Source organism: Podarcis erhardii (assembly GCF_964252035.2).
Source record: "Podarcis erhardii genome assembly, chromosome: 7".
In the NCBI taxonomy this organism is placed as follows: Eukaryota; Metazoa; Chordata; class Lepidosauria; order Squamata; family Lacertidae; genus Podarcis; species Podarcis erhardii.
Genome location: NC_138511.1, coordinates 23,087,496 through 23,115,309, shown reverse-complemented (window position 1 = coordinate 23,115,309; position 27,814 = coordinate 23,087,496). Strand labels below are relative to the sequence as shown.

The window sequence follows — 27,814 nt, the reverse complement described above, 5'->3', positions numbered from 1 at the left end:
GTGACAAAAACAGCTCTCGCCTTGATTTTCACAGGGCTCTCCTCAAATGCATCCCGATGGAAGAATCGGAACAAATCCTATGTTTCTCCTTGCTCTCTAGAAAGCACCTCCAAATTATACTCTGTGGGTCTGCATTCGATGATAGGCACATGTGTAAGTTTCTTTATGCACAGAGAGAGGAGTGGGGGGGCTGTTTGGAGTAGGGACGGTCAGATCTGTGAGTTTCTGCTTCTCCCGGTTCCTTATTTTTTCAACTTTATGTTCAGTTTTATACATTTCCATGTCAGTTAGATTTTTTTTTAAGTCCTCGTGAGAATTTGTCAGCATTTAAGTGTGCATTTCTACTAATATGCACATTTTTGTATGCAGTTGTGCCTAATGTATCCAAAGAAACTACAATGTAAAAACCAAGGCTTGTTCTTGGCTTCCCAATCATGATTTGCTTCAAGGAAAAACAAACCACAAGTCCTGGTTCAGACGTTCTACTAAGTCAGGACTTGAGGTTTGTTGCTCCTGGCAAGACAAAGGGCGGAGTGCCCAGCAAGCAATCTATGCTTTTAACAAACTAAACAATGGCTTAGCGTTTTCTGCAAATTTGGCCAACGTCTGCTGTCTACATGCTCTGGTTCTTCATTCCATTATTGCATATACACATGTGTTGTATGTATTTTATGCTGTGAACTGCCCTGTGATCTTTGGATAAAGGGATCAATATATAAACATTGCAAAATTCAGAGTAGTGCCGCTCTCAAAGGATAGTTACATTTTGGTTCATGTGACATTTTGGAAAGTGCAAATCAGGTGGGTTTGCATTAAAATGTGCTGTATTTCTCCCCCATTCCCAACCGGAAGTGTGGGGGCCACTTTGTTCCATTGTTGTTGCCATACATTTAGGGTTGAAGGGCTGGAGGCATAGCCAAGGATAAAACTGACATGCAAAAGTTTCGGCAGACAAAGGGCCAGTCTTCACACAATAGGGGAAGGGGAAGTAAGGCAGTCACTGGCCAGAACAACAAGCAAGCTGGCAAGCAACTTGGTCATTGCACTAAAAGCAAGCTTTTCAGGCTGAAGAACCCGGCCAGAGGAATCTTGACCTTAATAAGGGCATGTGAAGCCCCCTTATAACACCTGACAACAGTCGAGTCAGTAGATGCAGTGCCTCCTTCTGGCCAGCTCCACTGGTGGAGTCCAAGAACAGGAAGACTTGAGCCCCAGGTAGCTCACAAAGATCTGCCTCAACTTCTGAACCCACTTTTAACAGGACATTATCTAATTTGCACTTTATGAAATAGTGTTTGAACCGAAACACAATTACCCTTCAAAATCTGCCCTTCTCTGAATTTGTGGTGCAGTTCTCCAAGTCAAACAATGTGCACGGAAAAAGCATATATTTGGGGAAAGTGTGCCTAAAAAATGCATTCATTGGTGAAAACAAAATACAAAAATAGATCGTATATGGGGAAATTCATTGCAAAATGTGTGTGTTATTCAACACTGTATTCAAAAACATTTCTGTTGGGAGAGGTTCGTACTACGATGCTGACATTTTCATGATAATTTCTTTAAAATTGCAAATTACTGCAGAAACATGGTTTTAAGATGGGAGAAAAAGTCAATCTGAAACCAACAGATTTGTCAATCCCTTCTAGGAACAGACAAGAGTTAATTTTGGTTAAAAGACTTCATTTGAAAAGGCTTTTTACTGGGCAATGGCATCTGGAGAGAGGGAGGGAGGGAGCATACACTATGCCAGAGCTTTGGGAGGGGTAGCATAGAGAAGGGAGAGAAAACAATTGCTCACAGTGAGTCACTTATAATAAGGTGCAAATTATATTAAAGGAAGAAAGCTGCTGCCTGGGTTTAAGAAAATAATGTGTGTGGGGGGGGGGTGTTAACAGCCACAGCCCTTGAATTTTTTTTTAACAGCTTTCTAAAATTTGCTATCTGCTACAATGTCAGGTTTGCAACAGGATTTTCCCAGGATCAGGTCCTTCCTTTTACTTTCTGAATTTTGAGAAGTATAAAAACATGGAATTTGAAGAGTGGAGAAGTGTCCTTGAGAGTCGCCTAGTCCAGCCTCTTCACCCCAACCTCAGTTCAGGAATCTTGCAGCTCTAGCACCCCTGACAGATGGCCACCTGCTTGCCAAGTATGAGAACAAAGTGCTGGATTAGATGGGTCTTTGGCTTGATCCTCCAGAGCCCTCCTTATGTTCTTTTGAGTAACAATGTAGGAGGGCTGTTGCCTTCGTGCCTTGCCTATGAGCCTCCTGGAACCATATGACTGGCCACTGTGGGAAGCAGTGTGGATCAGCTTGGGGCTTTGACAAAGGTGCCTATCTATCTGTCTGTCTATCATCTATCTACCTATGTATCTATCTATCCAGTGCTTTTTTTTTCCGGAAAAAAATGTTTAGGGGTACTCTCATTTTGACTCAAGAAAATAACCATTTTACTGTTCAAATCGGGGGAAATAAATACAGTATAAGGACAAAAGTACAAAGTACAAAGTTTAGGGGTATGCGTACCCCTCCGTCCCCCCCCCAAAAAAGCACTGTATCTGTCTGACTGTCTATCTAGTGTCTGTCTGTCTATCTACAGTATCTATATTTATATCTAATATTGCCAATACAGTCATACCTCAGGTTACAGGCGCTTGGGTTTGCGCGATTTCGGGTTGTGCGCCGCGCCGAACCCAGAAGTACCAGAACAGGTTACTTTTGGGTTTCGGCACTTGTGCATGCGAAGAAGTGCTAAATCACGCTTTGCGCATGTGCAGAAGCACCAAATCGTGACCCGCATGCGCGCAGACGTGGCACTGCGGGTTGCGAACGCTGCTGGTTGCGAACGTTCTTCCCGAACGGATCACGTTCGCAACCCGAGCGTCAACTGTACTTGATAGGGACAGACTAAAACCAGCACTTAACTCCAGGGCTCAAAAGTCTGCTGTGGCTGCCCATACACTACTGAGCCAGGTTCAAGGTTCTTGTACAACTATGCACTTTTTGATGAAAGACTTTCTTCAGTCTTGGGCTGGACAGACATTCAAATTTCAGGCAAATCGAGGACTGTTCTCCATAAAGCAGGACACATAGCCACCCATCTAAATTTCTAGCACAGATGTGGGTAGGGCTGCCATACACACAGACATTAATGTGATTTCAAAGGCAGAATTGACGTCTTGGAGAAATTCTGAAAGGTGGCACTTTGTCCTGGAACTTGCCAATCAAAAAATCATGGGTTTTTGGTGTTTTTGTAAAAAAAACAAAAAAACAAAAAAAACTTCACAACTTTGGGGTTTATCTAAAAAAAAGCTCAACAACTTTTGGGGTGTCCTGGGTTTTTTTGAAAATATGTGGGTAACCTGTAACCCTCCAGATACTGCTGAACTACAACTTCCAGCATCGCTGCAACTGCAAATCCCAGCATCCCTGCAACTAGCCATACTTGTTGGGGCTGATGGGAGTCATAGTTCAGCAACATCTGGAGGGACAAGGATCCCCCGCATCTGTTCTAGCATCAGGTAGAAGCCTGGCAGCAGCGTTTTGAACTCACTGAAGTTTCTGGACTGTTTTTAATGGTAGTTGGTGGCATAGAAACAATGAAGAAGAAGGAAGAGGGAAGAGAGAGAGAGAGAATATATATATATATAACATTTCAAATAAAAATTCATGACAGCTTTATGATTAACTGATTATAAAGGGAATTAAGCTTGCTGCTTCCCTTTGAGCACTTTTGAGGTGCCGTTCATGCTCAAATTAGAGCTGGCAGACAGGCTGGAGAGAGAGAGAGCGCACACACAAACAGTGCTCCTGGCTCTTGTGGCTGACACCGTTTCTGACAGCTCCAGTACATCCCTGACACCAATTTATGAAGATTGCAGCCGAAACAAAAACATTATCAGATCTGTAATTGTTCAAGACAAGGCCAAGGCCTTTCCCCTTGACGCCTTCTTGATGCCAGAACAGAACAGGGTGCGTCATGTTTCCCTAGTGCCCTGGCAGGAGGTCTCTTACGATATCAACATTTGATTTGCTGCTGCTTTTTTTTGTGAGCAGGACTTACCCATAATATTAGCAGCGGCAGCACTGCTGACTTCTCAGCCTGCCTTAGGGAAGGGCCCTAACTCAGTCGTAGAGCACCTGCTTTGCATGCAGAAGGTTCCAGGTTCAATCCCTGGCATTTCCAGGTAGGACTGCGAATAGCCATCATTTGAAACCCTGTAGAGGAGCTGCCAAGTTAGTGTAAGCAATACTGAGCCGAATGGACCGCAATGGTCTGACTTCTGCTCAGTGTACCGTATTTTTCGCCCTATAGGGTGCACCGGCCCATAGGACGCACCTCGTTTTTTGGGGGGTAAATGAATAAAAAAAATTATCCCCCCCCCCAGCTGCGGGGCTGGGGCGGGGGAAGCCCGAGCTTCCCCCGACCCCAGCCCCCAGAACAGGCTGCTATCCGCAAGCCTTGCGAGCCCGGAGGCAACTCCCGCCGGGCACGCAAGGCTTGCGGACACCTGCGCGAAGCACGGGGCGCCCTCTGGAGGGCCCCCCATGCTTTGGGCTCCAGGCTGCTGCCCGCAAGCCTTGCGAGCCCGCGGGAACTCCCACCAGGCTCGCAAGGCTTGCGGATAGCTTCCTGAAGCCTGGAGAGCGAGAGGGGTCGGTGCGCACCGACGCCTCTCGCTCTCTAGGCTTCAGCGAAAGCCTGCATTCACCCCATAGGACGCACACACATTTCCCCTTCATTTTTGGAGGGGAAAAAGTGTGTCCTATAGGGCGAAAAATACGGTAAATTAGCTTCCTATATTCTAGCATTGTCCTCTGTTTCCTGGCTATTTCAGCTCCCCTTTCTGGAGAAAGATTCAGAGGTGCAAAGGAGGTAACTAGATAACATTCATTGGGGGGTGGGAATCTTGCCTTGAGGTCCTGGTCATGACCCGCCCAGGTGTGCAATTAAGGCATGCTTCCAGGTAAGGGGAGATCTTGATTGGCCTTTCCCAGCTAAGAGGGCCTATTTGGGATGTATGTCTTATAAGTCAGTCCGGAAAGGCATCTGTGCGGGGCTCCATAACACTAGTATAAACGCACATGCACGTCACTCACCAGTCCTTTTAAAAATATGGTTCTGGCCCCCACCACAATGCAACCTGTCCCTCTGGCATCCCTTGCGAACTCCGGAATGTAGCGTCTTTCCCTTCTCCTCTCCCTCCCTCCAACCACCGTGATATTATTGAATTGGCAGACCAAAAAATGCCAACAGATGCCACTGGGTATAAAGAGACAGGTGGTGCCGGTGCGTCAGAGAAGGGACTTCCTCCAGAAACATGGCACTTACTGAGGCATGTGGGCTGCCCGCTGCCTTGTGACATCTCTCTCCCTTTCCTTGTGAGACAGTCCTCCTGTCCATCAGAGTAGGCATTCTGCCACTCCCACCAGGTGGCTATTGCAGAGGCAGAAAACAGATTTTATTTTATTTTATGCCTGGAGTTCTGTGTCCTGCTCTAAGCCAGCAGATCTGGACTCTTGCGTTTTGTTTTGTTTTTGTCCCCCACCCCCCACCCCACTTTTTCAACCTAGGCTATTTTATTCGGTTCCATTTCCTTTTATGTTGCTGGTTATGTCACGGGAAGATTTCTAGTTTCAGTAGGAGCTTGCTCAAGCAGTGACATCTTGTGCTGCCAATCTGTTGGTGTACTGCACATTCCCAAGCAAGAGGCAGACGTCAAACACACATACCCCCTAGTGAAATTCACACAGGTGTGACTTCTATACATATTCCCAGAAATAATAATAATAATAATAATAATAATAATAATAATAATAGAATTTATTGGTAACTTTACCTTGCCCAGGACAACCCATACTTAAAACCAACCAGATAACCCCCTCAGATTGATAGAACCGGGGGGGGACACATCCCCCCACTTCTAAAAGGCCACAGTTTGGGCTTATCCACACATCGTCTGGTTCTGCTTCTTTCCTCTGGGGAAAACTGCTCTTCAGGGCTCAGTCAGACAAGTGGCAGTTTGGGTTTCCCCAGATTGCCATTTGTTCCAATCTATCATTAAAAAGCAGGTTTTCCCTTGGAAAGAAGTGGGACAAGGGAAAAACCACTGTGACCCGTGTGGGTCAAGCAGAAAAATGCTTGGACCCATGCTTTCTAGACAACGTACAAGTGGGAGTGTGGATAAGCCTTTAGTTAAAGGCCAAAGGCAGGCATCCCCAAACCTGGCCTCCAGATGTTTTGGGACTACAATTCCCATCATCACTGGCCCTGTTAGCTAGGGATGATGGGAGTTGTAGGCCTAAAACAGCTGGAGGGCCGAGTTTGGGGTTACCTGTTATAGAGGAAAGTTTTTGCCTGGTGCATAAAGAGAGGTTGCATACCTTTTAATTTAGGCATGTCCAAATGTCACACTGAACAAAGTTTCAAGATGTCCCTGCGCATGTACAAGTGTCTGTGGGCAGAGGTGTACACTTGTTCACTTGTACAGGTCAACTATTTGTGTACACAGACTGCACACTCACTGAATGTTGCCTGTGAATATCTGTACAAGTGTGGAGTTCAGCTAATGTACACCTGCTGAGTGCAACTTGTGAACACACCTTACATCTCTCTCACACAAGAGCAGAACAGGCACAGGAAAATGTTGACTCCACCCATATACAACAATGGCCAATGCCACCTAGTGACTAAAGTATATAATGATGCCATGCACCTATTAGGAACCTTTTGTGGAAATGCACCATTTAGAAGCATGTACATGTGTCTGAGGGTATTCTAAGCAGCATATACCCAGTGTCTTGGCTCCCAACCTCAGATACAGTAGTCTCTGCTCAAGGAAACCCAAATGTTTTACTGAAGAGGTCAGTACACTGTTTAAGCTCAGTGTACAGGCTGCAAGAGGGGAAGGGCTGTGCTACAGTGGTAGAGCATCTGCTTTGCAAGCAGACGGCCCCAGGTTCAATGCTGACATCTCCAGGTGGGTCTGAGAGATTCCCTTGCCTGAAACACTGAAGAGCCACTGCCAGTCAGTGTAGGCAGTACTGAGCTGGACAGACCAATGCTCTCATTCAGTATGAGGAAGCTTCCTAAAGTAACCATGAGGGAGTTTTTTTCTCCATTTTTGAAAGGCTGTTTTTTTAAAAAAAGTTTCATCTTGAAAGCACTTTCTCGTGATGAAATCAGAAGGTGTTTCATCCAGTCATTTAAAAAAATATATTATTCTCATCCATTAATCTGCTCCAGGGCTTTTTTCTAGCTGGAGCTCACAGGAACTCTGTTCTGGCACCTCTCAGGTGGGCACCATTGCCATTCGAAGAGAACAAGGGTGAGTTCCAGCTCCTCTGCATAGTTTGGGAGCTTGTGTTGGGAAAGTGGTGGTGTGCCACATCAAAGCCAGGAACTTTTGCCTCATTGTGGCCCCTTTTCACCTACACCACCAACCCCCCGGGGACAACTCCTTTGAGACGTCCCCCACTCCCTGCTTCTTCTTCTTTTTTGTCACGCAGTTCTCAACTTCCTCAATCTAACAATCCTTGGTTTTGCTTGCTTGCTCCCCCCTCCAGCTCACCCACACCCAACTTGTTTTTCCTCCACTGCCGTCTCCACACGGGGCTGCTTCTGTGGCCTGCTATTACGAGCTCCACTTTGCAAACCCACCAACTCTTGAAGCCTTGAAGGGTTCCAGGAAATGTAATTAAAGGCAGAATGTAGCCCCTGGAGATTTCTGAGGCGGTAAAGGGCACTCCCTCTCACCCTGAAACTCTCCATTCTTCTTCCCGCATATGCTTTAATCGGTTGCTAAGGCAGTGGCTGCGCTGAAAAACAGTTTGTTCCCTTTCTCCCTTTCTCTCTCTTTATTATTGTGTTTATGAGCAGGTGGAACATAAATTGCTTGTTTTTCAACACAAATAGCTAATAGGAAAGAGAGGAGGAAAGCGGGGAGATGGGGAGGGGTGAATGAAAGTGCCCCAGCACCACAACACGGCAAAAGGTGGTGGGTTTAAAAGGAAAACTTACTTGGGAGAACATTCCACAACTTGAGCATGAATAGACACACGGGGGATGACTGAGGTAAACAAAAGGCGGCCATGGAAGTAGGAAGGCCAAGACCAGGTATTCAGAGGGTTGGTTGGGAGGGGAAGGGAAGAAGAATGCAGCACGTTGGTTGGGTCCTTTTCAGCCTGCAAGGCCAGCCAAGCTGAATGTGAGAGGCCTTCTTGAGCTCTTCTGCCTCGCTGTCGACGTCATTACCTTGACATTCGTGTGTGTTCCCAACAGCTCACAGAGCTGACGTTTGGCACGGCGCGTTTTACCATGTATTAGACACATTGCGCTGCTGAGGAAAACAAAAGCAGCTGAAGTGAAGAGTGTGTGGGAGTAAATGAATCACTTAAAAGTGTGTGTGTGTGTGTGTGTTTGTGTGGAGGGGTTGTTCTAGAAGAGAGCAGATCATCGCCATTCAGAGAGTTTGTTCTCGCCAGTGGGCAGCATTTCAAAAGATAGGCTTATCAGGGCCCTTGGCGGAAGATCATTTTGTCCTGTGATGTGGCGATACGTAGTCTTTGGTACATCTGGCGAATGCAAGCTTTTTGTGAGGAATCGTTTTTCCTCATGACTGATGCTATGGCTCGGAAAATAGAACATCCACGCCATATTTCCTTAACACCTACTCAGTTGGCAGAAGTGCAAAAAGGAAAGGGGGGTGGGATAAATTGGTCTCATAAGATGTCTGTCGATCTTTCTGCGATTATTTTTATTCTATCATAGATAAATGGGTCTGTGTCACTTACGACACATTTATGGTGGCTAGGATCTCCTGTGACTCAAAAGACTGAGAAGCAGGGGGTTTGGTGATGTCACAAATTTGCCATTCGTGAAGTCAGAAGATGGTGATAGCACAGACTTGCCATATCTTGTTGGAGGGGAGGTATGATACACTAGCAGTCTCATGCCCGCTTAATAATTCTTAAAAAAACCTAAATAGAACCAGTACAGTTTTGAAATCAGTACAGGTTTGAAAGGGCCAGGCTGCCATCTTGATTCAAAATGACATTCAGTTGTATCCAAATATAGATGGAAATCTTCTCTTTGATCATGGGAGCCATCATGAAAAATTCAGTTATGATATCTTAAGATGTGTCCAAATGCAGAATGAGCTGACAAACCACTTTCTATAATATATAGTAGATAGGTTAAGAACATGTGAAAAGCTTCGATGAATTAGGCTGAGGGCCCATCTAGGCCAGAATTCTGTTCTGACAGTGGCCAACCAGATGCCAAGGGAAGACTGTAAGCGGGACCTGAGCACAACAGGTTGTGATTCCCAATAACTGGTGTTCGGTATCGTACTGCCCTCCAACAGCAGAAGCAATATACAACCATCTCCTCTATAAATTTGTCTGACCACTTTTTAAAGCTATGCAACAAGGGTACAGTGAATAAGAATATACGGAGAGCCCTGCTGGGTTAGGCCACTGGCCCATCTAGACCAACATCACGTTCTCACAATGGCCAACCAGATGCCCATTATGAGAAGCCTGAAAGCAGGACCTAACAGCTCCATTTCCCACTTGTGGATTCCCATCAACTGGTATTCAAAAACACATTGCTTCCAACAGTGGAACTGGAATGCAGCCATTGTGACTGCAAGCAATGGCCAGCAACATTTTCTTGCAGGACACACTTGTATTTTATCATTATCTCTTCCTCCCTGCCTGCGGGGTTTGAGAGCTACAATTTTTCTTGTCTGTATTGAAAGTTGCTGACATTCTTGTGATGCTACTTCAAATCATGAGATTTGAAATTACTGGGGTAGGGGGTATTTATTGAGGAATCCATTAATCTCAAGTATACCATATTTGTATAGCAACCAACCATCTTTGTATAGCAACCATCTCTGGCAGCTTTACATACAAGTTCACAACAGTGCAAACCTCAAATAGAATTTTCCAAGTCCCATCCGCTGGCTTTAGCTGACTTATGCTCTCGAACCCATTTAGCAAGAAGATTAGAAACATTTGAGGCTATTAACTACCTTCCATCTATGTTGCAATTCCATTGGCTAGTAGCACATCATCTGGCAACCAGCTCCCAAGATCAGCTGTTCTTTGTTCAAAGAAAGAAATCCATTTTTACATCTTGATGAGTACTGTATTAGTTCCCCATGCCATAAGGTTGTTTCTTTTTTATCTCTGATTCTCAGAAGGAATTATTCAGCACTATTCCAAGCACGGCTAAAAGCAGTTTGGGGGGTTTTCAGCTACAACACTGAGGACTGGCAACTTGAATTACAATGGGGGACAGTGGGAGGGCAGAGCAGGGAGGGCCTCCTTATTGTTTTTAAAAAATCTACAAGGGGAATTATTTCCCTAAAACTGGAGGGAGTTGGAGGTGGGGCTTGTGAATTATGTTAAGGAAGGACACACATACACCTTCCCCCTGCTAATTTGAGCACCACACTAGTAAGTTGCTTCCAGGGCTGATAAAAATTTTAAAGTGCAGGGATTGTGGGCTGAGCTACTAAAAACCTTTCAGAAATATTTTTTCTTTTATTGTTTTAAATTTTCAGATGCAGACAGGATGGGTGTTCTCTGTATATCACAGGTAAGGTCTCTATTACATTTTATGTTTGTAAATTATTAAAATTGTCTATAAGTGCACTCTGGAGATCAAAAAATATACGCTTCAAAGAAACCCACAGATACTGCCAAATAAAAAAGGGAAATTCTAGCCTCAACCCCCACCCATCCCTTAGAGAACAAGTGTTTCTGAAGAAAACGTTTCTTCCCCTTTTTCTTGTTGCTGTTGCTTTTTAGCATGGCAAATATGCAACCTTGGCATAGAATCTGCTGGGCTTGGTATGTTTTTATCTTGTTCACTTCAGTGGGCTGGATCAAGCCAAAAGTTGCAGTACTAACCCCACTTACCTGGGAGTGAGCCCCACTGAATTCTCTAGCGCTTACCTCTGATTTGACATGGTCAGGATTGCACTATAAGGGACGTAACCAACAAGTTTGTCTATTTATTTATAAAAAAGTATTTCTGTACTGTCATAGGCTAAAACGTACCAAAGAGGGGTATAGTCTCAAACATACAACATCATTTAAAATAAATGCAGATAATCATTCAGGTGACTAATCAAAAATTTAAGCAGTTGCAAAGGCCTGCCAGCACAAAAAAATGTATTCAAGAGATGCCTGAAAGTCAAGCGTGAGGGTGCCTGCCGCATCTCTGCTGGAAGAGTGTTCCACAGCATGGGATGGGCAATGCTAAATGCCTTACTTCTGGCTGAGGCAAATCTGGCCCCAATCTGTGAAATGGAGGGGGGCAGCTAAGAGCACTCCTCTGGATGATCTCAGTGAATAGGACTAATGCTAGTATATATTATTTTTGTTGGTGGATACACAGTTTTCATATTCTTATGTTTTACTTTCTGTTTACTCTATGGCATTTTGGATTTTAAATGTGCATGGTGCTCTGTGTTTTGGGGACATTTTGTAAAAAGCAACGAACGAATATATAATAATGTATATACCACTAGTAAAAGTAGACCCGCTGAAATTAATGGACACAACTAACTTCAGTCCATTAATTTCAATGGCTCAGTGTGTCTGGCTCTTTCATTATACAGCTTCTGGAGGCTGCTAAAGACACACCTCTTTTCCCTGGCTTGAGGTGTATATTTTAGGAGCACATCTTTTTGGGGGGTTGTAAGTTGTTTTAAACTGCTTTTAATGTTGTGTTGCTGCAACCCTCCCTGGGAGCTTAAGGTGAAAGGCATGAAATAAATTTAAAACAAATATTACTTTGAGTAGAATTTAGAGACTCTCCTAAGCTAGTTGAACTTGGGACCTGTTGAAATCAATGGTAGAAATGAGCCATGATTTAAGCCTAATTGATTTCAGCTAAATCTAAGTGAGCTAACTTAGGGTTGTATTTAATGTTAGTCCTCTTCAAAGGTTTATGAGTTCATTGCAATTAATGAACATGACTAAATTTGGTCCATTAATTTCAGTGGGTCTACTCAGAGTAAAAGTTAGTTGGCTACAACCCTTAGTCTGGCTCTAACCCATCGGGAATTACTTAAGCATGTGCTAAAGCTCTTAGCTCTTTTCTAACGAGAGCAACGAGAGAGCAAATGAAAGCAACAAAAAAGCAAAGAGCTTAATGTTCTTTGGATTGTGCCTACTATTTCATGTAGACTCTTAGTAAATGACTTTTATTTACTTTTAGAAAACAGAACAATATAGACCATAGCTGTCAATGTTTCCCTTTTTTAAAGGGAAATTCCCTTATTCCAAATAGGATTCCTCGCAAGAAAAGGGAAAAGTTGACAGCTATGGTAAAGACAAAGTACATTAGAGTAATGTTTGCAACAGCATTTGGAGTCACATTACAAAAGTTCATATAAGAGAATATCTGAAGAACTGTGCAGTAAGTCAGAATAAAATTTGTATGTCCAATAGAAGTTCTTACGCACAGAATTATAGAGTTGAAAAGGATCCCTCCCAAGGGTCATCTAGCCCAACCTCTTGCAATGCAGGAATCACAGCTAAGCAGAATGTAGGCTGTTGAGATATGCCCTCCACAATGTAACCTGATTCATTGGAGGTTGTAGCAAATGTCCATCCTAGTTCACATAAATACAAGGCCACCATCTTAACAACTGAAGAAAGTGTATGTGGTGCTATTTTGTCAGTGGCAGACCTAAAGCAGTGCTAAGTGACTGAGCGGCCGGTCACCTGACCTACAGTCACCCCACATGACCCAGCCTACTACTGACCTACAGAGAGATATCAAGTGGATAGAATTTTAAGGGTGATGAGGGCTAGCTGGATATAAAGGAGGCTGTGAGGATCCCTCTGTATGAAGGCTATATCATGACTCAGGGAGAAGACTGAATCTTGGTTGCAGGACAGGCAAGGAAAGATAAGCCTTTGCTGTAATTGGTGTCCCATTCTGAATCTCTTTATTATTTATTAGTATGTATTTTACTATATTTCTGCCCACATTAAAGTGCTAGTGTTACTATTTAAAACCCTAAATGGTTTGTGGGTGTTCAGGTTATTTGAAGAACCACTTTTACCCATATACACCTGCCCAGGCCTTATGATTGGCCTCATAGACTGTCTTCCTGCACTGGCTTTTAAAATCAATCTGCTAGGTAGGCCCCAGAAACAGGGCCTTTTGGGTGTTGGTCCCATACCGGTGGAACTCAAACACTTACTTCTAAATAGGCTCTGAAAACACCCTTCTTCCAGTATGATTTTAGTTAAGAAGCTATGCTGGTTTTTATTTTAGGTTTTTTAGATGTATTTTATGGCTGCTCTTTCTAAAATGTTGGCTTTATATTGCTTATTTTAAGCTACGGTATTTAGCGAATTTTATAAGAGTGTGGTGTTGGCATTTGGAATTATGTTTACTGCTGTTTCAGTAGGATTGCATTTCCTTGGAATTATGTTGTTGGTATTTTTATGTGAGCAGCCTTGGGAGTCTTCAGCCCTAAAACACTGCCTACACCTTTGGGGGTGGGCAGGCTTGCAAGCAAGGAAGGTAACCACTGTGTCAGGTTCTACAGTGTCCTGGCCTTGAAGCCTGAGTTCTCCTCTTTTGGCGACCCATAGGAAGAATCTGAGTGAGAGAGGGAATGCTGTGATCTGGGGAGGCGAGGGGATTGTGGAAAACCCCAAGGGCCAAATGGAGAGGGCCTCCAATTCTAAGGTTCCCACATCTGTTCTAACTGTGTGAGTTGCATCCAGTGTTAGCCCTCCTCAGAGAGCCAGTGTGGTGTAGTGGTTAAGAGCAGTAGTCTCGTAATCTGGGGAACCGGGTTCGCGTCTCTGCTCCTCCACATGCAGCTGCTGGGTGACCTTGGGCCAGTCACACTTCTTTGAAGTCTCGCAGCCCCACTTACCTCACAGAGTGTTTGTTGTGGGGGAGGAAGGGAAAGGAGATTGTTAGCAACTTTGAGACTCCTGAAGGGGAGTGAAAGGCGGGATATCAAATCCAAACTACTACTACTACTACTCTTCTTCTTCTTCTTCTTCTTCTTCTTCTTCTTCTTCAGAGTAAAGGTAAAGGTAAAGGGACCCCTGACCATTAGGTCCAGTCGTGACCGACTCTGGGGTTGCGGCGCTCATCTCGCTATATTGGCCGAGGGAGCCGGCATACAGCTTCCAGGTCATGTGGCCAGCATGACTAAGCCACTTCTGGCAAACCAGAGCAGCGCACGGAAATGCCATTTACCTTCCCACCGGAGCGGTACCTATTTATCTACTTGCACTTTGACGTGCTTTTGAACTGCTAGGTTGGCAGGAGCCGGGACCGAGCAACGGGAGCTCACCCCGTTGCGGGGATTCAAACTGCCGACCTTCTGATTGGCAAGTCCTAGGCTCTGTGGTTTAACCCACAGTGCCACCCACGTCCCTCCTCAGAGAACATCCATTGAAATTAATGGACAGGACTAATTCAAGAATTAATTCAAGTGCGTCTAGTAAAATTTAGTTGAATACAACCCTTTGCCTTCTTTGCACTTGACTCTGGTTGGTAGAACTCGGGGTTACAGTAGAAGACAAAGTAGATCGAACAAGCCTGAAGTCGGCCCAACCCTGACTTGCTGCACTGCGGAAGCAAATTGAGGGGTGGAGGTGGGGGAAAAATCTCACTTTTGTATGCATGAAAACTGCCAAGATGACAATTTTTAACACTTACACGAGGCAAACTGTTGGGTTTCAAATTGGCAAACAACTTGTTATGACAGCACGTTGATGGATTGCTTCATAAAGACAGAATGAATAAAAGGAGTCTCAGCTTGGGAAAGAAGAAGATTGTTAGTGATGGGGGCTGATCCTTCCACCGCTCAGCTGGTGCAAGGTCTGGATGGGAATACGTAGAAGATGGTGAGCATTCTGAGGTTCAGGGATAAAGGTGGCAATGCCTGTCCAAGGGAATTGGGGATACTTTTGGAGAAAGTGGACTAGCTAATTTGGAAAAGCTAATTGGGCGTCTTGAGATCAGCTTCAAAGGTGTGAATTATGGGAGAGAGAGATGGCGTAAAACATTGACTGAGCTCAAAAAGAGGTTGGTCATCAGTGGCCACAGGCTGAAAAGGTACATAGAAGAGCTGTAGCTCAACGGCAAAGTACAGGCTTCCATTGCGAAAGGTCATGGGTTCAGTCCCCAAGGGCATCTGTAGGTATGCCTGAAACCATGGAAAGTCACTGCCAGTCACTGTAGACCGTACTAAGCTAGATGTACCATTAGCCTCATTTTGTATAACACAGCTTCCTAAGTCCTCATCCCACGACATTAGGTCCTCAAAGGCCAAAGCCAGTAGACTGAATTGGGATTTTAACCACCTCAGGAACTAGTTGCATTTGTTTTTTCTGTTACCACCTCCAGTACTGGAAGTGAGTCAGGAACAACAACAACAAGAATGACAGAAGATAGGAGAGAGGTAGGGAACTTTTTTCAGCCTGAGGGCCACATTTCCTTCTGGACAGCCTTCTGGGAGCCACATGGCAGTGGTGGGTGGGACTAGAGGCAAAGTTGGGCAGAGCAGCAAATCTGAATTTTATCCCTGTGCACTAGACTCGTTTCAACACACACTTGCACACACACCCCTCTCTAGCTTCCATCCTGGGAAGCAAGAGGCATTATCAGGAGTTCAAGGGCATATTCCAGCCCGGCAAAAACACTTGTGGTGCAAAGCATTGTCAGTGAGGGTTATGCCCTGTGGTGAGTTCTGAGGGCCAGATAGAGTGGCTTGGAGGGCCACATTTGGCTCCTGGACCTGGGGTCCTCTACTGAAATAGGACATGAGATGTGAATGCAGGGAAGGGCCCTGAATGCTCCCTTCTTTTACTGAAGGACCCCTACCCTGCTTTATAATTTTATTCATTTAAAATATTTATAGGCCACCTTTCAGGGGAAAGCCCTGCCAAAAGCAGTTCTTGTACATAAAATGAAAACATCTCATCCCAATAAAACTGATCCAATAAAATAGCGGTCCAAAAACATTTCACAGCTCAGCCCTTGTGTAATAAAAAAAGCCAATGAGTGAGCTAAACATATAAGATAATTCCATGCCTACCACAGTCGGGTCTAGTTTGGCTGTAACTCATTTGGCTTTGAGGTGTGAATATGCCATTGGATGATGAACCTAGAACACAGAATGATGCACCTAGAACTTGAGTCTAGAACCTATGTGGCAATATGACACATTTATGTAGTGACTTACTTCCCATGCTAGGTTCTCGGACTGTAAAACAAACATTTCTGTTTTCCTACATTTAGCATTCCACATAGCATTCCACAACAAAGGGCAAGATAAAGAAAGATTCTGCGGGAGCAGAAGCAGCTTAGGTGGCATTAAAAAAAAAAATCCCCATAGTAAATGTGTAATTAATCTTCCCAAGTGCAGGCAGAAACAGAGCCAATGACAGGCAGAGCCAACTAATTCTAGTTTTGTCCCCACTTTCTTCCCTCCTGAGTTCTACAAGGGGCAAGATGGAGACGGCAAGATGGAGGAGAAAGCTACCAGCCAATGGCGTCCTTTGGGCTGGCTTCATAAGAAGGGAGGCTGGTGGAGGCTGGCTGAGGTTGGCAGGGCAGAGCCCCACTTGCCCTAATAGGCCAGCTTCCATTGATACTTGTCCAGATTAATGCCTGCTGATACCGCAGGCACACAATCAGAAAAGGTATTCAGATTCCAGCTGTTCTGCTGATGATCTCTATCAGAACTTTTCCCCCCTCTCTTTTTCTTTTTTCAATAATACTAAAATCTGTTTTCTCAGCCTTGCTTTGACCTTTAAACTTCTTCTCCTGCACAAGCCTTGGGGCGGCTGCTCCAGCTTTTAAATCATGTAAATGGCAGCATTACACCTACTTGCTGAATGATTAATTTGGCTTTGAATTGCTGCCTGACTTTGATAGGAAGGGGGAGGCAGGTCTCAAGGGTCTGATTATGTGAATCTTAGCTCAGTTGGGGGTGGGGAGAGAGGTGGGAAGGCTAATTAATTACACATTTACTATGGGGAATTTTTTTTTAATGCCACCTAAGCTGCTATTTTTCTGTTGGGTGCAGCTACTAAGCCTAATTCCAAGTAAAACAGCTGCCAGGAAGCCTTTAACCCTTGAATTTTGCTTTGCAATACAGGATTTATTTATTTCTCTTTCTCTCACACACCTCAACCTCGCCTCCTCATCCATTTCACCTGCATAGTTACTAAACACTAGACAGGAGACAAAATTTCTCCCTCATTTCTGATAATGTTCTGTTGTATTTTTGTGCCAGTAAAATGGCGGCCACCACAAGGGAAAAAATTGTAGAAAATATTCAACAAGACGGCCATTTTGTTTAATATTTTCTACATTTTTTTCCCTTGTGGTGGCCACCATTTACTCCCTCAGTGCTCCAGAAGGTTTAAATCCTGATCTTTTGCAGTAGCCATTTGGGATGTTAATCCGCCAGATGGAGCGGATGGAGTTCCAGCCTGCCCCAAGTTGGGTCACACCAGCACCACGTCTACCTTTCAAACATAAAGGATGATGATGATGATGCACTATGGCAGGGATGGGGACAAGTTGTTCTATAGGCCTCTCTGTCTGGCCCTTAGAACTCTTCCCCAGGCCACACCAACCACTGGCCCTGTTTTGCACCAAAATCTTTTTTTACTTAGTTAGAATGTGTCCTAGTTGGGATGTGTGTAGAAACTAGTCCCCTGAACAAAAGTAAATTTGGTTGCTTCACCTGCTCCACTGGCATGTGGCCCTCAGAAGGTTGTCCAGAAGGAGATGTGCCCCTCAGGTTGAACAAGGTTTCCCTACCCCTGCAGTCTCCCAAAACAATTCCAGCTGGTGTGTAATGGTGGTGTGTAAGGGTCAGGGGCCCCTAGAAAAAGGGGTGTTTGGCATCATATCTGAAAACAAAAGCCCAGATATTTGATCCCTCACAACCTCTGGGTATGGTGTCACTTTGCATGGAATGGGATGTGGATTTATTGCATATACAGTGGTACCTCAGGTTACATACGCTTCAGGTTACAGACTCCGCTTACCCAGAAATATAACCTCGGGTTAAGTACTTTGCTTCAGGATGAGAACAGAAATCGTGCTCCAGCGGTGCGGCGGCAGCGGGAGGCCCCATTAGCTAAAGTGGTGCTTCAGGTTAAGAACAGTTTCAGGTTAAGTATGGACCTCTGGACTTAAGTACTTGACCTGAGGTACCACTGTAGATCTAATTAAAAAGCTGCTGCAAAGATGGAAGTAGCAGGATTTTGGACAAATGCAGTGAAGGGGGGAAGTATTTGAACCCCTGCTAAATTTGCCCATTTGCCATCTGATGAAGAAATGACCAGTCCATAATTTTAATGGTAGGTTTATTGTAGCTGTGAGAGACAGAATAACAACAGGAAAACCCTAGGAAACCCAGAAGACAAAAGTCAGAGATTGATGTGCATTATAATGAGTGAAATAAGTATTTGATCCCCTATCAACCAGCCAGATGTCAGGCTACCTGGTATCTTCACTGTATGTAACGAGCTGAGATTAGAAGCACCTGTTGTAAGGGAGAAGTCTTACCTGTAATCCCAGCTCGTTACTGTACCTGTACAAAAGACACCTGTCGACAGAAGCAATCACTCCAACAGATTCCAAAGTAGCCACCATGACCAAGATCAAAGAGCTGTCCAAGGATGTCAGGGACAAGATTGTTGACCTGTACAAGGCTGGATTGGGCTACAAGACTATTGCCAAGCAGCTTGGTGAGAAGGTGACAACAGTTGGTGCAATAATTCGCAAATGGAAGAAACACAAAATAACTGTCAACCTCCCTCGGTCTGGGGCTCCATGCAAGATCTCATCTCGTGGAGTTGCAATGATCATGAGAACGGTGATGAAGCAGCCCAGAACTTGTCAATGATCTCAGGGCAGCTGGGACCATAGTCACCATGAAAACAGTTGGTAACACACTACGCCATGAAGGACTGAGGTCTTGCAAAGCCCGCAAGGTCCCCTTGCTCAAGACAGCACATGTACAGGCCTGTCTGCAGTTTGCCAATGCACATCTGAATGACCCAGAGGAGAACCAGGTGAAAGTGTTGTGGTCAGATGAGGCCAAACCTGAGCTCTTTGGCATCAACTCAACTCACTGTGCTTGGAGGAGGAGGAATGCTGCCTATGACCCCAAGAACACCATCCCCATCGTCAAACATGGAGGGGGACATATTATGCTTTGGGGGTGTTTTTCTGCTAAGGGGACAGGAAACCTTCACTGCATTGAAGGGACAATGAATGGGACCATATATTGTCAAATATTGGGTGAGCACCTCCTTCCCTCAGCCAGGGCATTGAAAATGGGTCGAGGGTGGGTATTCCAGCATGACATTGACCCAAAACACACAGCCAAGGCAACAAAGGAGTGGCTCAGGAAGAAGCACATTAAGGTCCTGGAGTGGCATAGCCAGTCTCCAGACCTTAATCCCATCAAAAATCTGTGGAGGGAGCTGAAGGTTTGAGTAGCTACACATCAGCCTCGAAATCTTACTGACTTGGAGAGGATTTGCAAAGAGGAGTGGGACAAAATACCTCCTGAGATGTGTGCAAACCTGGTGGCCATCTACAAGAAACATCTGACCTCTGTAATTGCCAACAAGGGTTTTGCCACCAAGTACTAGGTCATCTTTTGCAAAGGGATCAAATACTTATTTCACTCTTTATAATGCACATCAATCTCTGACTTTTGTCTTCTGGGTTTCTGGGGGTTTTCTTGTTGTTATTCTGTCTCTCACAGCTACAATAAACCCACCATTAAAATTATGGACTGGTCATTTCTTCGTCAGAGGGCAAATGGGCAAATTTAGCAGGGGATCAAATACTTTCCCCCCTCACTGTACAAAAGGGTTGTTCATTTAAAAAATGGATGGAAAGGGTGTGGTAAAAAGTCCTGGTGGAAAAGTTTAACATTTAAAAAATGGATTATTGAAATGGCAAATTGAAACTAATGTGCTTTCAGCAACATGGCACCTTTCCATCATGTATGCAAATAAGAACACTTCGCCATATGCGCCACTAGCAGATCAGGCTAAACTTTGAGTTAATATCGTCTAGTAGAATTGGGTTAATATCGACAAGTAGAATTGATGTGTGTGCTGTTGTGGCACTCAGAAGTTCTGGAGAAACACAGATTGCAGACTGGCACCTAAACGGACTTCGCATATAACAGCGGGGAAAAACGAGGCACTTTCAGGCTTTCACTATCTCCGAATGGGATTCAGTCACATACTGGCAAATTCAGGTTTCGTCTTTACAGGTGACTGGGAAGTCTTGAGCAACAGACCTACTTCCCCAAAAGATTGGAAATTATGCAGTAAGGAAAGTGATGGGGAAATGCACTGGCAAGTGTGGGGTGGCACTTGCTTTGACGCAACTTCATCTAACCTCCATAATGACAATCAGATCATTCTGTCTGTCCCTCCAGAGTCCATTTTCAGTCCCTGTCTCTGCTGCTTAATCAACTTCAATCCCCACCCTCCCACCACATGCATCTATGGAGTTAACAGTTACAGACAACTCTTAGTTCATATGGGAGTTACAGTCTGGGAATAGCACGTAAAGCCTAAAGACAACATTGTGTACAATCAAAACACATAGACTACTTTAGCAATTTCCACTGAAAGTAGTGTGGCTGGGCATCCAGACCCATCGACCCTCCATTCAGCCACCTCTCCTTGTGATTGGCAAGACCTATCCAATCAGGAGTCCTTGGGACACAGCCAGTTGTACGAGAGGGGCATTCCTGGCCGATGCCCATAACCAATCATGTGCTTGCTGTGAAGTTGCAGCTTCTCCCAGTACAGGATGCACTCTTGACTGGTGCATCCCTCCCTCTCCTTAAGATGGGGGTACCATGTGCAATAAAGGAGGAGCAACGAAGCAGGAGGAGTAGCAGACACCAGAGACCAGGGGGAAGCAGGCAGCACCAAAGGTGAAATTCTCTCTTCTTTCTTGCGTTTACAGTCCCCTTTTGCAAGGGAGACATTACAGGATGTCAGAAAGAGGCTCACTGCAGCTAAAGCTCTTTCTTTCCCAAAGTGTAGCCAAGGAAGGGACAGTTCCACTTCTTTCTTGCTATTCTTAAATGTCCCCTTTTCAAGCGAAGGATTGGAGGAGGGACTTCCCTGCAAGAAGTAGTCTTCTTTACCCACTCTGCATTCTTCTTTCTTACACCTTTGATGGCATATTTTCCTTCCCTTTATTCCCATTTCCCCCTTATACTGAGTCAGCTCAGTATTGTCTACATGGAACTGGCAGCAGTGCTCCAGGATTTCAGACAGTGGTTTCTCCCAGCCCTACCTGGAGATGCCAGAGATGATGAGGATGTTGAAGAGAAAGGGCTTGTTATATTATGTTTCTATCCTGCCCTTCCTCCCGATGCAGTCCAGGATAGCAAACACGCAAGTAGTAAAAAATAAAACATTTATAAAACAATTCCAATATAGATGGAGGCTGGGAAAGATCTCTACTTAATATGCTTCCTGGAAAAGGAAGGTATTTAGTAGGTTCCAAAAAGACAACAGAAACGGTGCCTGTCTAATATTTAACAGGAGTGAATTCCGAAGGGTAGGTGCCACAACAGTAAAGACCCAATTCCTTTACAGTGGTACCTCAGGTTAAGAACTTAATTCGTTCTGGAGGTCCGTTCTTAACCTGAAACTGTTCTTAACCTGAGCTACCACTTTAGCTAATGGGGCCTCGTGCCACCAGAGCACAATTTCTGTTCTCATCCTGAAACAAAGTTCTTAACCCAAGGTACTATTTCTGGGTTAGCGGAGTCTGTAACCTGAAGCGTCTGTAACCTGCAGCATCTGTAACCTGAGGTACCACTGTATTTTGCAGAACGGACCTCCTGATAAGATGCTGTTGCAGGATGCCCTCTCCTGCAGAATGCAGCCATTGATTGAGTATATAAGGGGATCATCCAAGTATTGAACACGAGTGCTTCTGCCCTCCCCATCCCCTTCCACCCTCCCCACCCTGCCCTCCAAAGGAAGAGAATATTGCCTTAATTCCCTCTTCTTTCTTGATTTTATGTTGCCCACCTCTGTTGCTCGTATTTGAAGATGTGGAATTTCCCTCAGCTAGAATTAATATTGCCCAATGTTTCTTGAGTGGGGCAGGGGCTCCTGTGGAAACTTATCTAGATCTAATGATTAAAAGACAAGACCCCCAGGGTTGGAGGGTACACAGAGGAGGGGGAGGGAATAGGCTGAAATAATTATAACATGCCCTTCAGAAGGGGAAGGGATTAACAGCAGAATATAGGAGTGGTCTCTTTGATCTTCTGATATGTCTCCTATCTCTGGGAGCTGTGTCTGTGTCCCAGTTTCCTGTGCAAAGCATTCTCTCCACCCAGGCCCTTTACTATTCTTGAGTATTAGAGATGGGGAACAAATGGTTAAACGGTCCACAGTAACTTAATTTAGCCAAAAGAAAATGGGAAGCGACGGGAAGGGGGGGGGCAATAAACTGCCTTGGTGAGGATTACATGCTTGAAGACACATGCTACTCAATGAGGCCTGCCTTCTTTTTTAAAAAAATAATATGGCACTAATAAACTAAACTCCTTTCCAGACTTTGTATTGCTGGCTTATAAAGGGTAACAATCAGATTATTATATGTATTTCCCTGCCTCTCCTTGTGTGTCACCTTCTGATTTTATGGGTATTTTCTTCTCTCCTTGTTCTTTCTCTTGAGGTTTGCTTTGGTGACTGAACAATAGATGCTTGAACATATTTCGACTCTTGTGATCTTTTGTTGTCTTCTCATAAGCAGTTTTTGGTTTTTTAAAGCAGATGCCTTGTAAGGTGACTTTGCTTGCTTGCGAATGTCCTCCTTTTACCGTATTTTTCGCTCTATAGGACACACCGGACGATAAGATGCACCTAGTTTGGGGGGGAGGAAACAAGAAGAAAAAAATTCTGAACCCCAGAAGCCAGAACAGCAAGAGGGATCTGGCTTCTGGGATAGCCTCTTGCTGTTCTGGCTTCGGGGACAGCCTGTGAAGCCTCCGCAGGGCAGCGGGGTGAAGGCACCCTGCTGCCCTGCGGAGCCATCCCCAAGCTAGAACAGCAAGACGGAGCGCTGCGCAGTGCTCCGTCTCGTTGTTCTGGCTTCAGGGACAGCCTTTGAAGGCTCCGCAGGGCAGCGGGGTGCCTTCACCCCGCTGCTCTGCGGAGGCTTTGCCCAGCTAACCCCAAGCTAGAACAGCGAGACGGAGCGCTACGCAGCACTCTTTCTCCCTGTTCTGGCTTTGGGCTTAGCCGCGCAGCCTGCATTCGCTCCATAAGACGCACACACATTTTCCCTTACTTTTTAGAAGGGGAAAAGTGCGTCCTATAGAGCGAAAAATGCGTTAATTACGCAGCAAGGAACATAGGAAGGTGCCTTGTACTGAGTCAGACCAATGCTTTGTCCAGCTCAGCAGTGTCTACACTGACTGGAAGCAGCTTGCCAGGGTTACAGATAGGGCTGGGAATGTCCCCTGTCGTGAGATGCTGGGAACTGAACCTGCCATCTTTTGCATGCAAGGGACACACCACTGAGCCATAGCAGCAGATCACTCATAGATCCTAAACATTCAAGAACTTAAGAATGTGAGCAGCTGGTGTGTCCTGGCTGGAAGCAATGTGTGGGCAGGTCTAACTCAAGTTTGTCAAATCGGTTTCATTTTGCCCTGGTCCTATTTTGTCCTAATTTCCTAGGAAAGTTTGCTTCTAAGCACTAAACAGGGAGCTGTCTGATTCCCCCTGGAATGCTAGAACTGCTTGCCGTGATGAAGATATAATGCTGTTGACACCCACAACACAAATTTTGTGTGTGTATGTGCACACACACGTGCACTTTGGTGCCACAAAGAAGCTCTTCGTGCAGAATCAGCTCTTTCTAAAAATGACTGTCCACTATTTTAGTAGCTGGGAATTACTGTCCTTGCTGCTGAATTATCTCAAACTATTTTAATGCCCCAGGGAGACACTGGCCAGTATCTCTTTCCACTGTACATGTATGGTCATTTTTGAGAAGGTGTCAAAGTTCCCTTTTATAGTCAGCAACCATTTTGCACAGTGAACGCAGCTTAGTGAGCACACACACTCTCCTTCACATCTAGCGTTTTCTATATACATGTAAGAGATTTATTTAGTGGGGAAAACTAAACATCCCATTGCAACTGCATGAAGGGGCAGGCCCCTAATTGCACTGGGCAGTAGAACAGCTTGATCCTTTTCCTGTTAGTAGCTTTGCCTCTGAAACACCACCTTCCAGTTTCCCAGGCCCTTGCAAACACAGCTCTAGAACTCCACGCAGGGTAATAGTAGGGGAGGGGGAATTTGACAGGGGTCACAGTCACATGATACATTTAAAGCTCTACAATACCACTTCAAGGAGTCGTGACTTGCCCCGAAGAACCTTGGGATTTTGTTAGAGGTGCTGAGAGTTGTTAGGAGACCCGCTATTCCCATCTCAGGGCTACAATTCCTAGACTTCCCTGTGAAGAGGGATTGATCATTAAACCACTCTGTCTCAGTGGGGGATCTTGGGCCTGGGAACTAAATGTGGCCCTCAAGGCCCCTCTATAACTGGCCCTCTAAACTCTCTGTCCCCCCAACTCAGATTTAAGGCTAGAGTGCAGCAAAGGGTGGTGGGGAGCAGAGCGAACACAGTTGGATGAAGGCTGTTGTGCCTGTAAAGATAAAGGTAAAGGGACCCCGACCATTAGGTCCAGTCGTGACCAACTCTGGGGTTGCGGTGCTCATCTCGCTTTATTGGCCAGGTCATGTGGCCAGCCGCTTCTGGCGAACCAGAGCAGTGCACGGAAACGCCGTTTACCTCCCCGCCGGAGCGGTACCTATTTATCTACTTGCAGTTTGACGTGCTTTTGAACTGCTAGGTTGGCAGGAGCAGGGACTGAGCAACGGGAGCTCACCCCGTCGCGGGGATTCAAACAGCCGACCTTCTGATCAGCAAGTCCTAGGCTCTGTGGTTTAACCCACAGCGCCACCCGCCTCCCTTGTTGTGCCTGTAGCTTCCCCAAAGCATTTGGCTGGCCACTATAAGAAGCAGGAGTCTGTTAGATAGCTTTCAGGTATGGCCCAGGAGGGCTCTTCTTGTGTTGTCCACATTATTACATTTGACCTTCGTATTTCTTTCCACATAGCTCAGGGTTGGTGTGCATCAAGTGAGGCGGCTGCTGTTTGTTCCATTTTTAACTTCACAACAACCCTGTGAAGCAGTTTAGGCTAAGCATGGTTGGCACAAGGAGGGAGGGTGCTGTTGCAGAAATAGGAGGAGGGGTGTGGACTTTAGTCTGTGGACTAAAGTATGATTAATTCAGTCCAAGGTCGGCCACAGAGCTTCATGCTTTCGCATGGATTTGAACCAAGATTCCCCCACCCATCTCCACAAAACAGGGATGGGCAAATCTGTCGCTTCCGTATCTCTCAAGTTTCTCATTTTTCCCAATCTCAAATTTAGCTCTTTGCATTTCTACACCGGTGTGCAAATTACTATTATTTTAAAATCCTCATGAAAATTCATCAGCATTTTAGTGTGCATTTCTCCTAATAAACACTTTTTTTCTTTTTTCTTTTGCAAAGCAGTTATCTCAAATATAATGCATTTTTGGTATGTTATTTTCATGGATCACTTTACTCCGGTGCATGCATTTTTGTACACATTACTTGGCTGGAGAATCCGGTGAAGTGCGAATTTTGAAGGATGGCTCTGCTTTCGTTCACATACTGTTTCGGCAATTGTGAATTAGCTAAGCTTGCCTAACTGGGTCAAATTTCTCCCCACCTCAACCCTCCACACTCTGTCTGCTCTGTTGCCTCTTTCAGCCTATACCCTTTATACTCTTCCTTGGTGCTGATCAGTGTTCCCTCTTGTGCTGAGCTCACCTGAAGCCTTCATTCTTTGTCTTCATTTCTAATTCACAAACCTCTTTTCTTTTGCTGTCTGCTCCACCTCCAACCTTTTCTAAGCGCATTGAGCGGTTTGCTTCCTAGGAAATTCTGGGCCCAGAGCATCTGCAGAGCTGTGTCTCTGCCAAGGGCTTTGAAGCAGGCTCTTTTTTGGATTCCTCTGCACTTGGCTGGCTTTCCTGCCATCCTCCCTCTCCTCAATCCTGATCTCCTGAGATTGAGCCCTGATTGGCAAATGCTTTGTCTGTGGAGTAGAAAATTTTGTCTAGGAGGCGAAATGGGCAAAGCTCTCTGCTTCCTATCAAGACAAATGTGGCATTCTAACAAGGCCCCCTGGAACAACAACTTCTTCTTCTTCTTCTTCTTCTTCTTCACTTCCCAAAACAACATGCAAACCAAAGTACGGACTTTCTTCAAAATTGCAGTTCTTTGAATTTTGCAATGTGGTTCTCCAACCAAAAGTATGCGTATATTAGGAGAACATGTGCATGAACGTTATTATTATATATTTATCAGATTTATAGGCTTTCCTTTCTCCTAAATGAACCCAGAGAGGCAAACAACAAGAGAGAAAACATCTTGAAAATAATTTCAGTACAGATGCAGACTGAGAAAGTTCTCAACAAAAGGGGATGACCTTCAGTAGGTGCTGAAAAGGCAACAGAGGTGATGCCTGTATAATATGTACAGGTGGGGCTACCTTTGAAGGTGACTCTTTATTAGAAGACACAAAGCCTGCTCAAAGGTGCCAGGTCTAAGGAGCACAGCAACTCTTCTCAGTAGGTTCCCCCCCGCCCCATGAGGCAGTTGTGGAGGCTGATGGTAGCACAGTGCTTTCCCATTTCACCCAGCTTGCTTTGCATGCTATGTGTTTTGCCTGGTGCTAATGAGCTTTGCTGTTTAGCCTCTGTGTTGTTTTTTTCTGTAAATTAAATTAACACTGAGAGCATGTCTCAGTGGGTGTGCATTTGAGTGCCGATCATAACACAGTAGGGAGGTTGGGAGGAAGGCCTTCAGGACCCACCAAGCATATTCTGCCAAGAGGGCAGAACTTACCCTTTGCATCCAAAATAGGCCCTCTGTTTCCTTTTTACCTGCCCCGGAGCATCTTGAGCGGCTGTTGCTTGCCTCTTCTTGTGTGTGTAAACAGATTGAATGCTACTAGGCACAGCTGAGAATCAGGAGGGGAATATAGATGCTCATGTGTGTACATGCACAGACACGGACGCACACAAATTTGATTCAGCTCGCATTTAAAGGCAAACCAACCTAATTTATAAGGAAGTATGCAAACGGAACCGCAGCCACCCTTCAGAATTCTCACCTCTCAGAATTTTGCAATGCACTTCTCCGGCCAAAAAAAAGTACATACTGAGGTAAAGTGTACACAGCAATGCATATAATACTGAAAATAGCATACAAGAATGCGTTACATTAGGGAAAATTGCATACAGAAAAATGTGTGTTATAGGGATAAAGGTAAAGGTACGCATGACCGTTATTGTCCCGTCACGGAGAACTCTGGGGTTGCACGCTCATCTCGCTCTATAGATAAATGCATATAAAAACGCTGGTGAATTTTCATGAGACTGCAAACTGATGTGGAAATGTGAAGAACTGGCCTGAATACTAGGGAGTGGGGAAACTGAGAGAAACTGAAATGGACAGATTTGCTCATCAAAGGTGGATTGAATTGACCAGGTGCCCTGGTTTTTACTTTTTGAAATATGGCAACCCTACAGGTTCCCTGTTCCTGACATAGCGCAAACATGCTAGGCCCCAGGAAGGAGATTCCAGCCCCTTTGTTCCTCTCCTGCTCCTCTTAGCTCAGCA

General features: G+C 45.0%; 1 protein-coding gene across 3 annotated transcripts in view; it reads left to right on the top strand.

The window, feature by feature from the left end:
- LOC309346997 (uncharacterized protein) overlaps positions 1-27,814 on the top strand; it is a 140,104-nt gene that overhangs the window by 66,077 nt on the left and 46,213 nt on the right. For 2 of the 3 annotated variants that reach the window (XM_081871420.1, XM_081871421.1), the window contains exons 2-3: positions 35-153; positions 10,573-10,607. In XM_081871420.1, the coding sequence (XP_081727546.1) occupies positions 139-153; positions 10,573-10,607 (50 nt within the window). In that variant the 5' untranslated portion in view covers positions 35-138. The remainder of the gene's footprint in view (positions 1-34; positions 154-10,572; positions 10,608-27,814) is intronic. The other variant, XM_081871419.1, reaches the window with a different exon arrangement.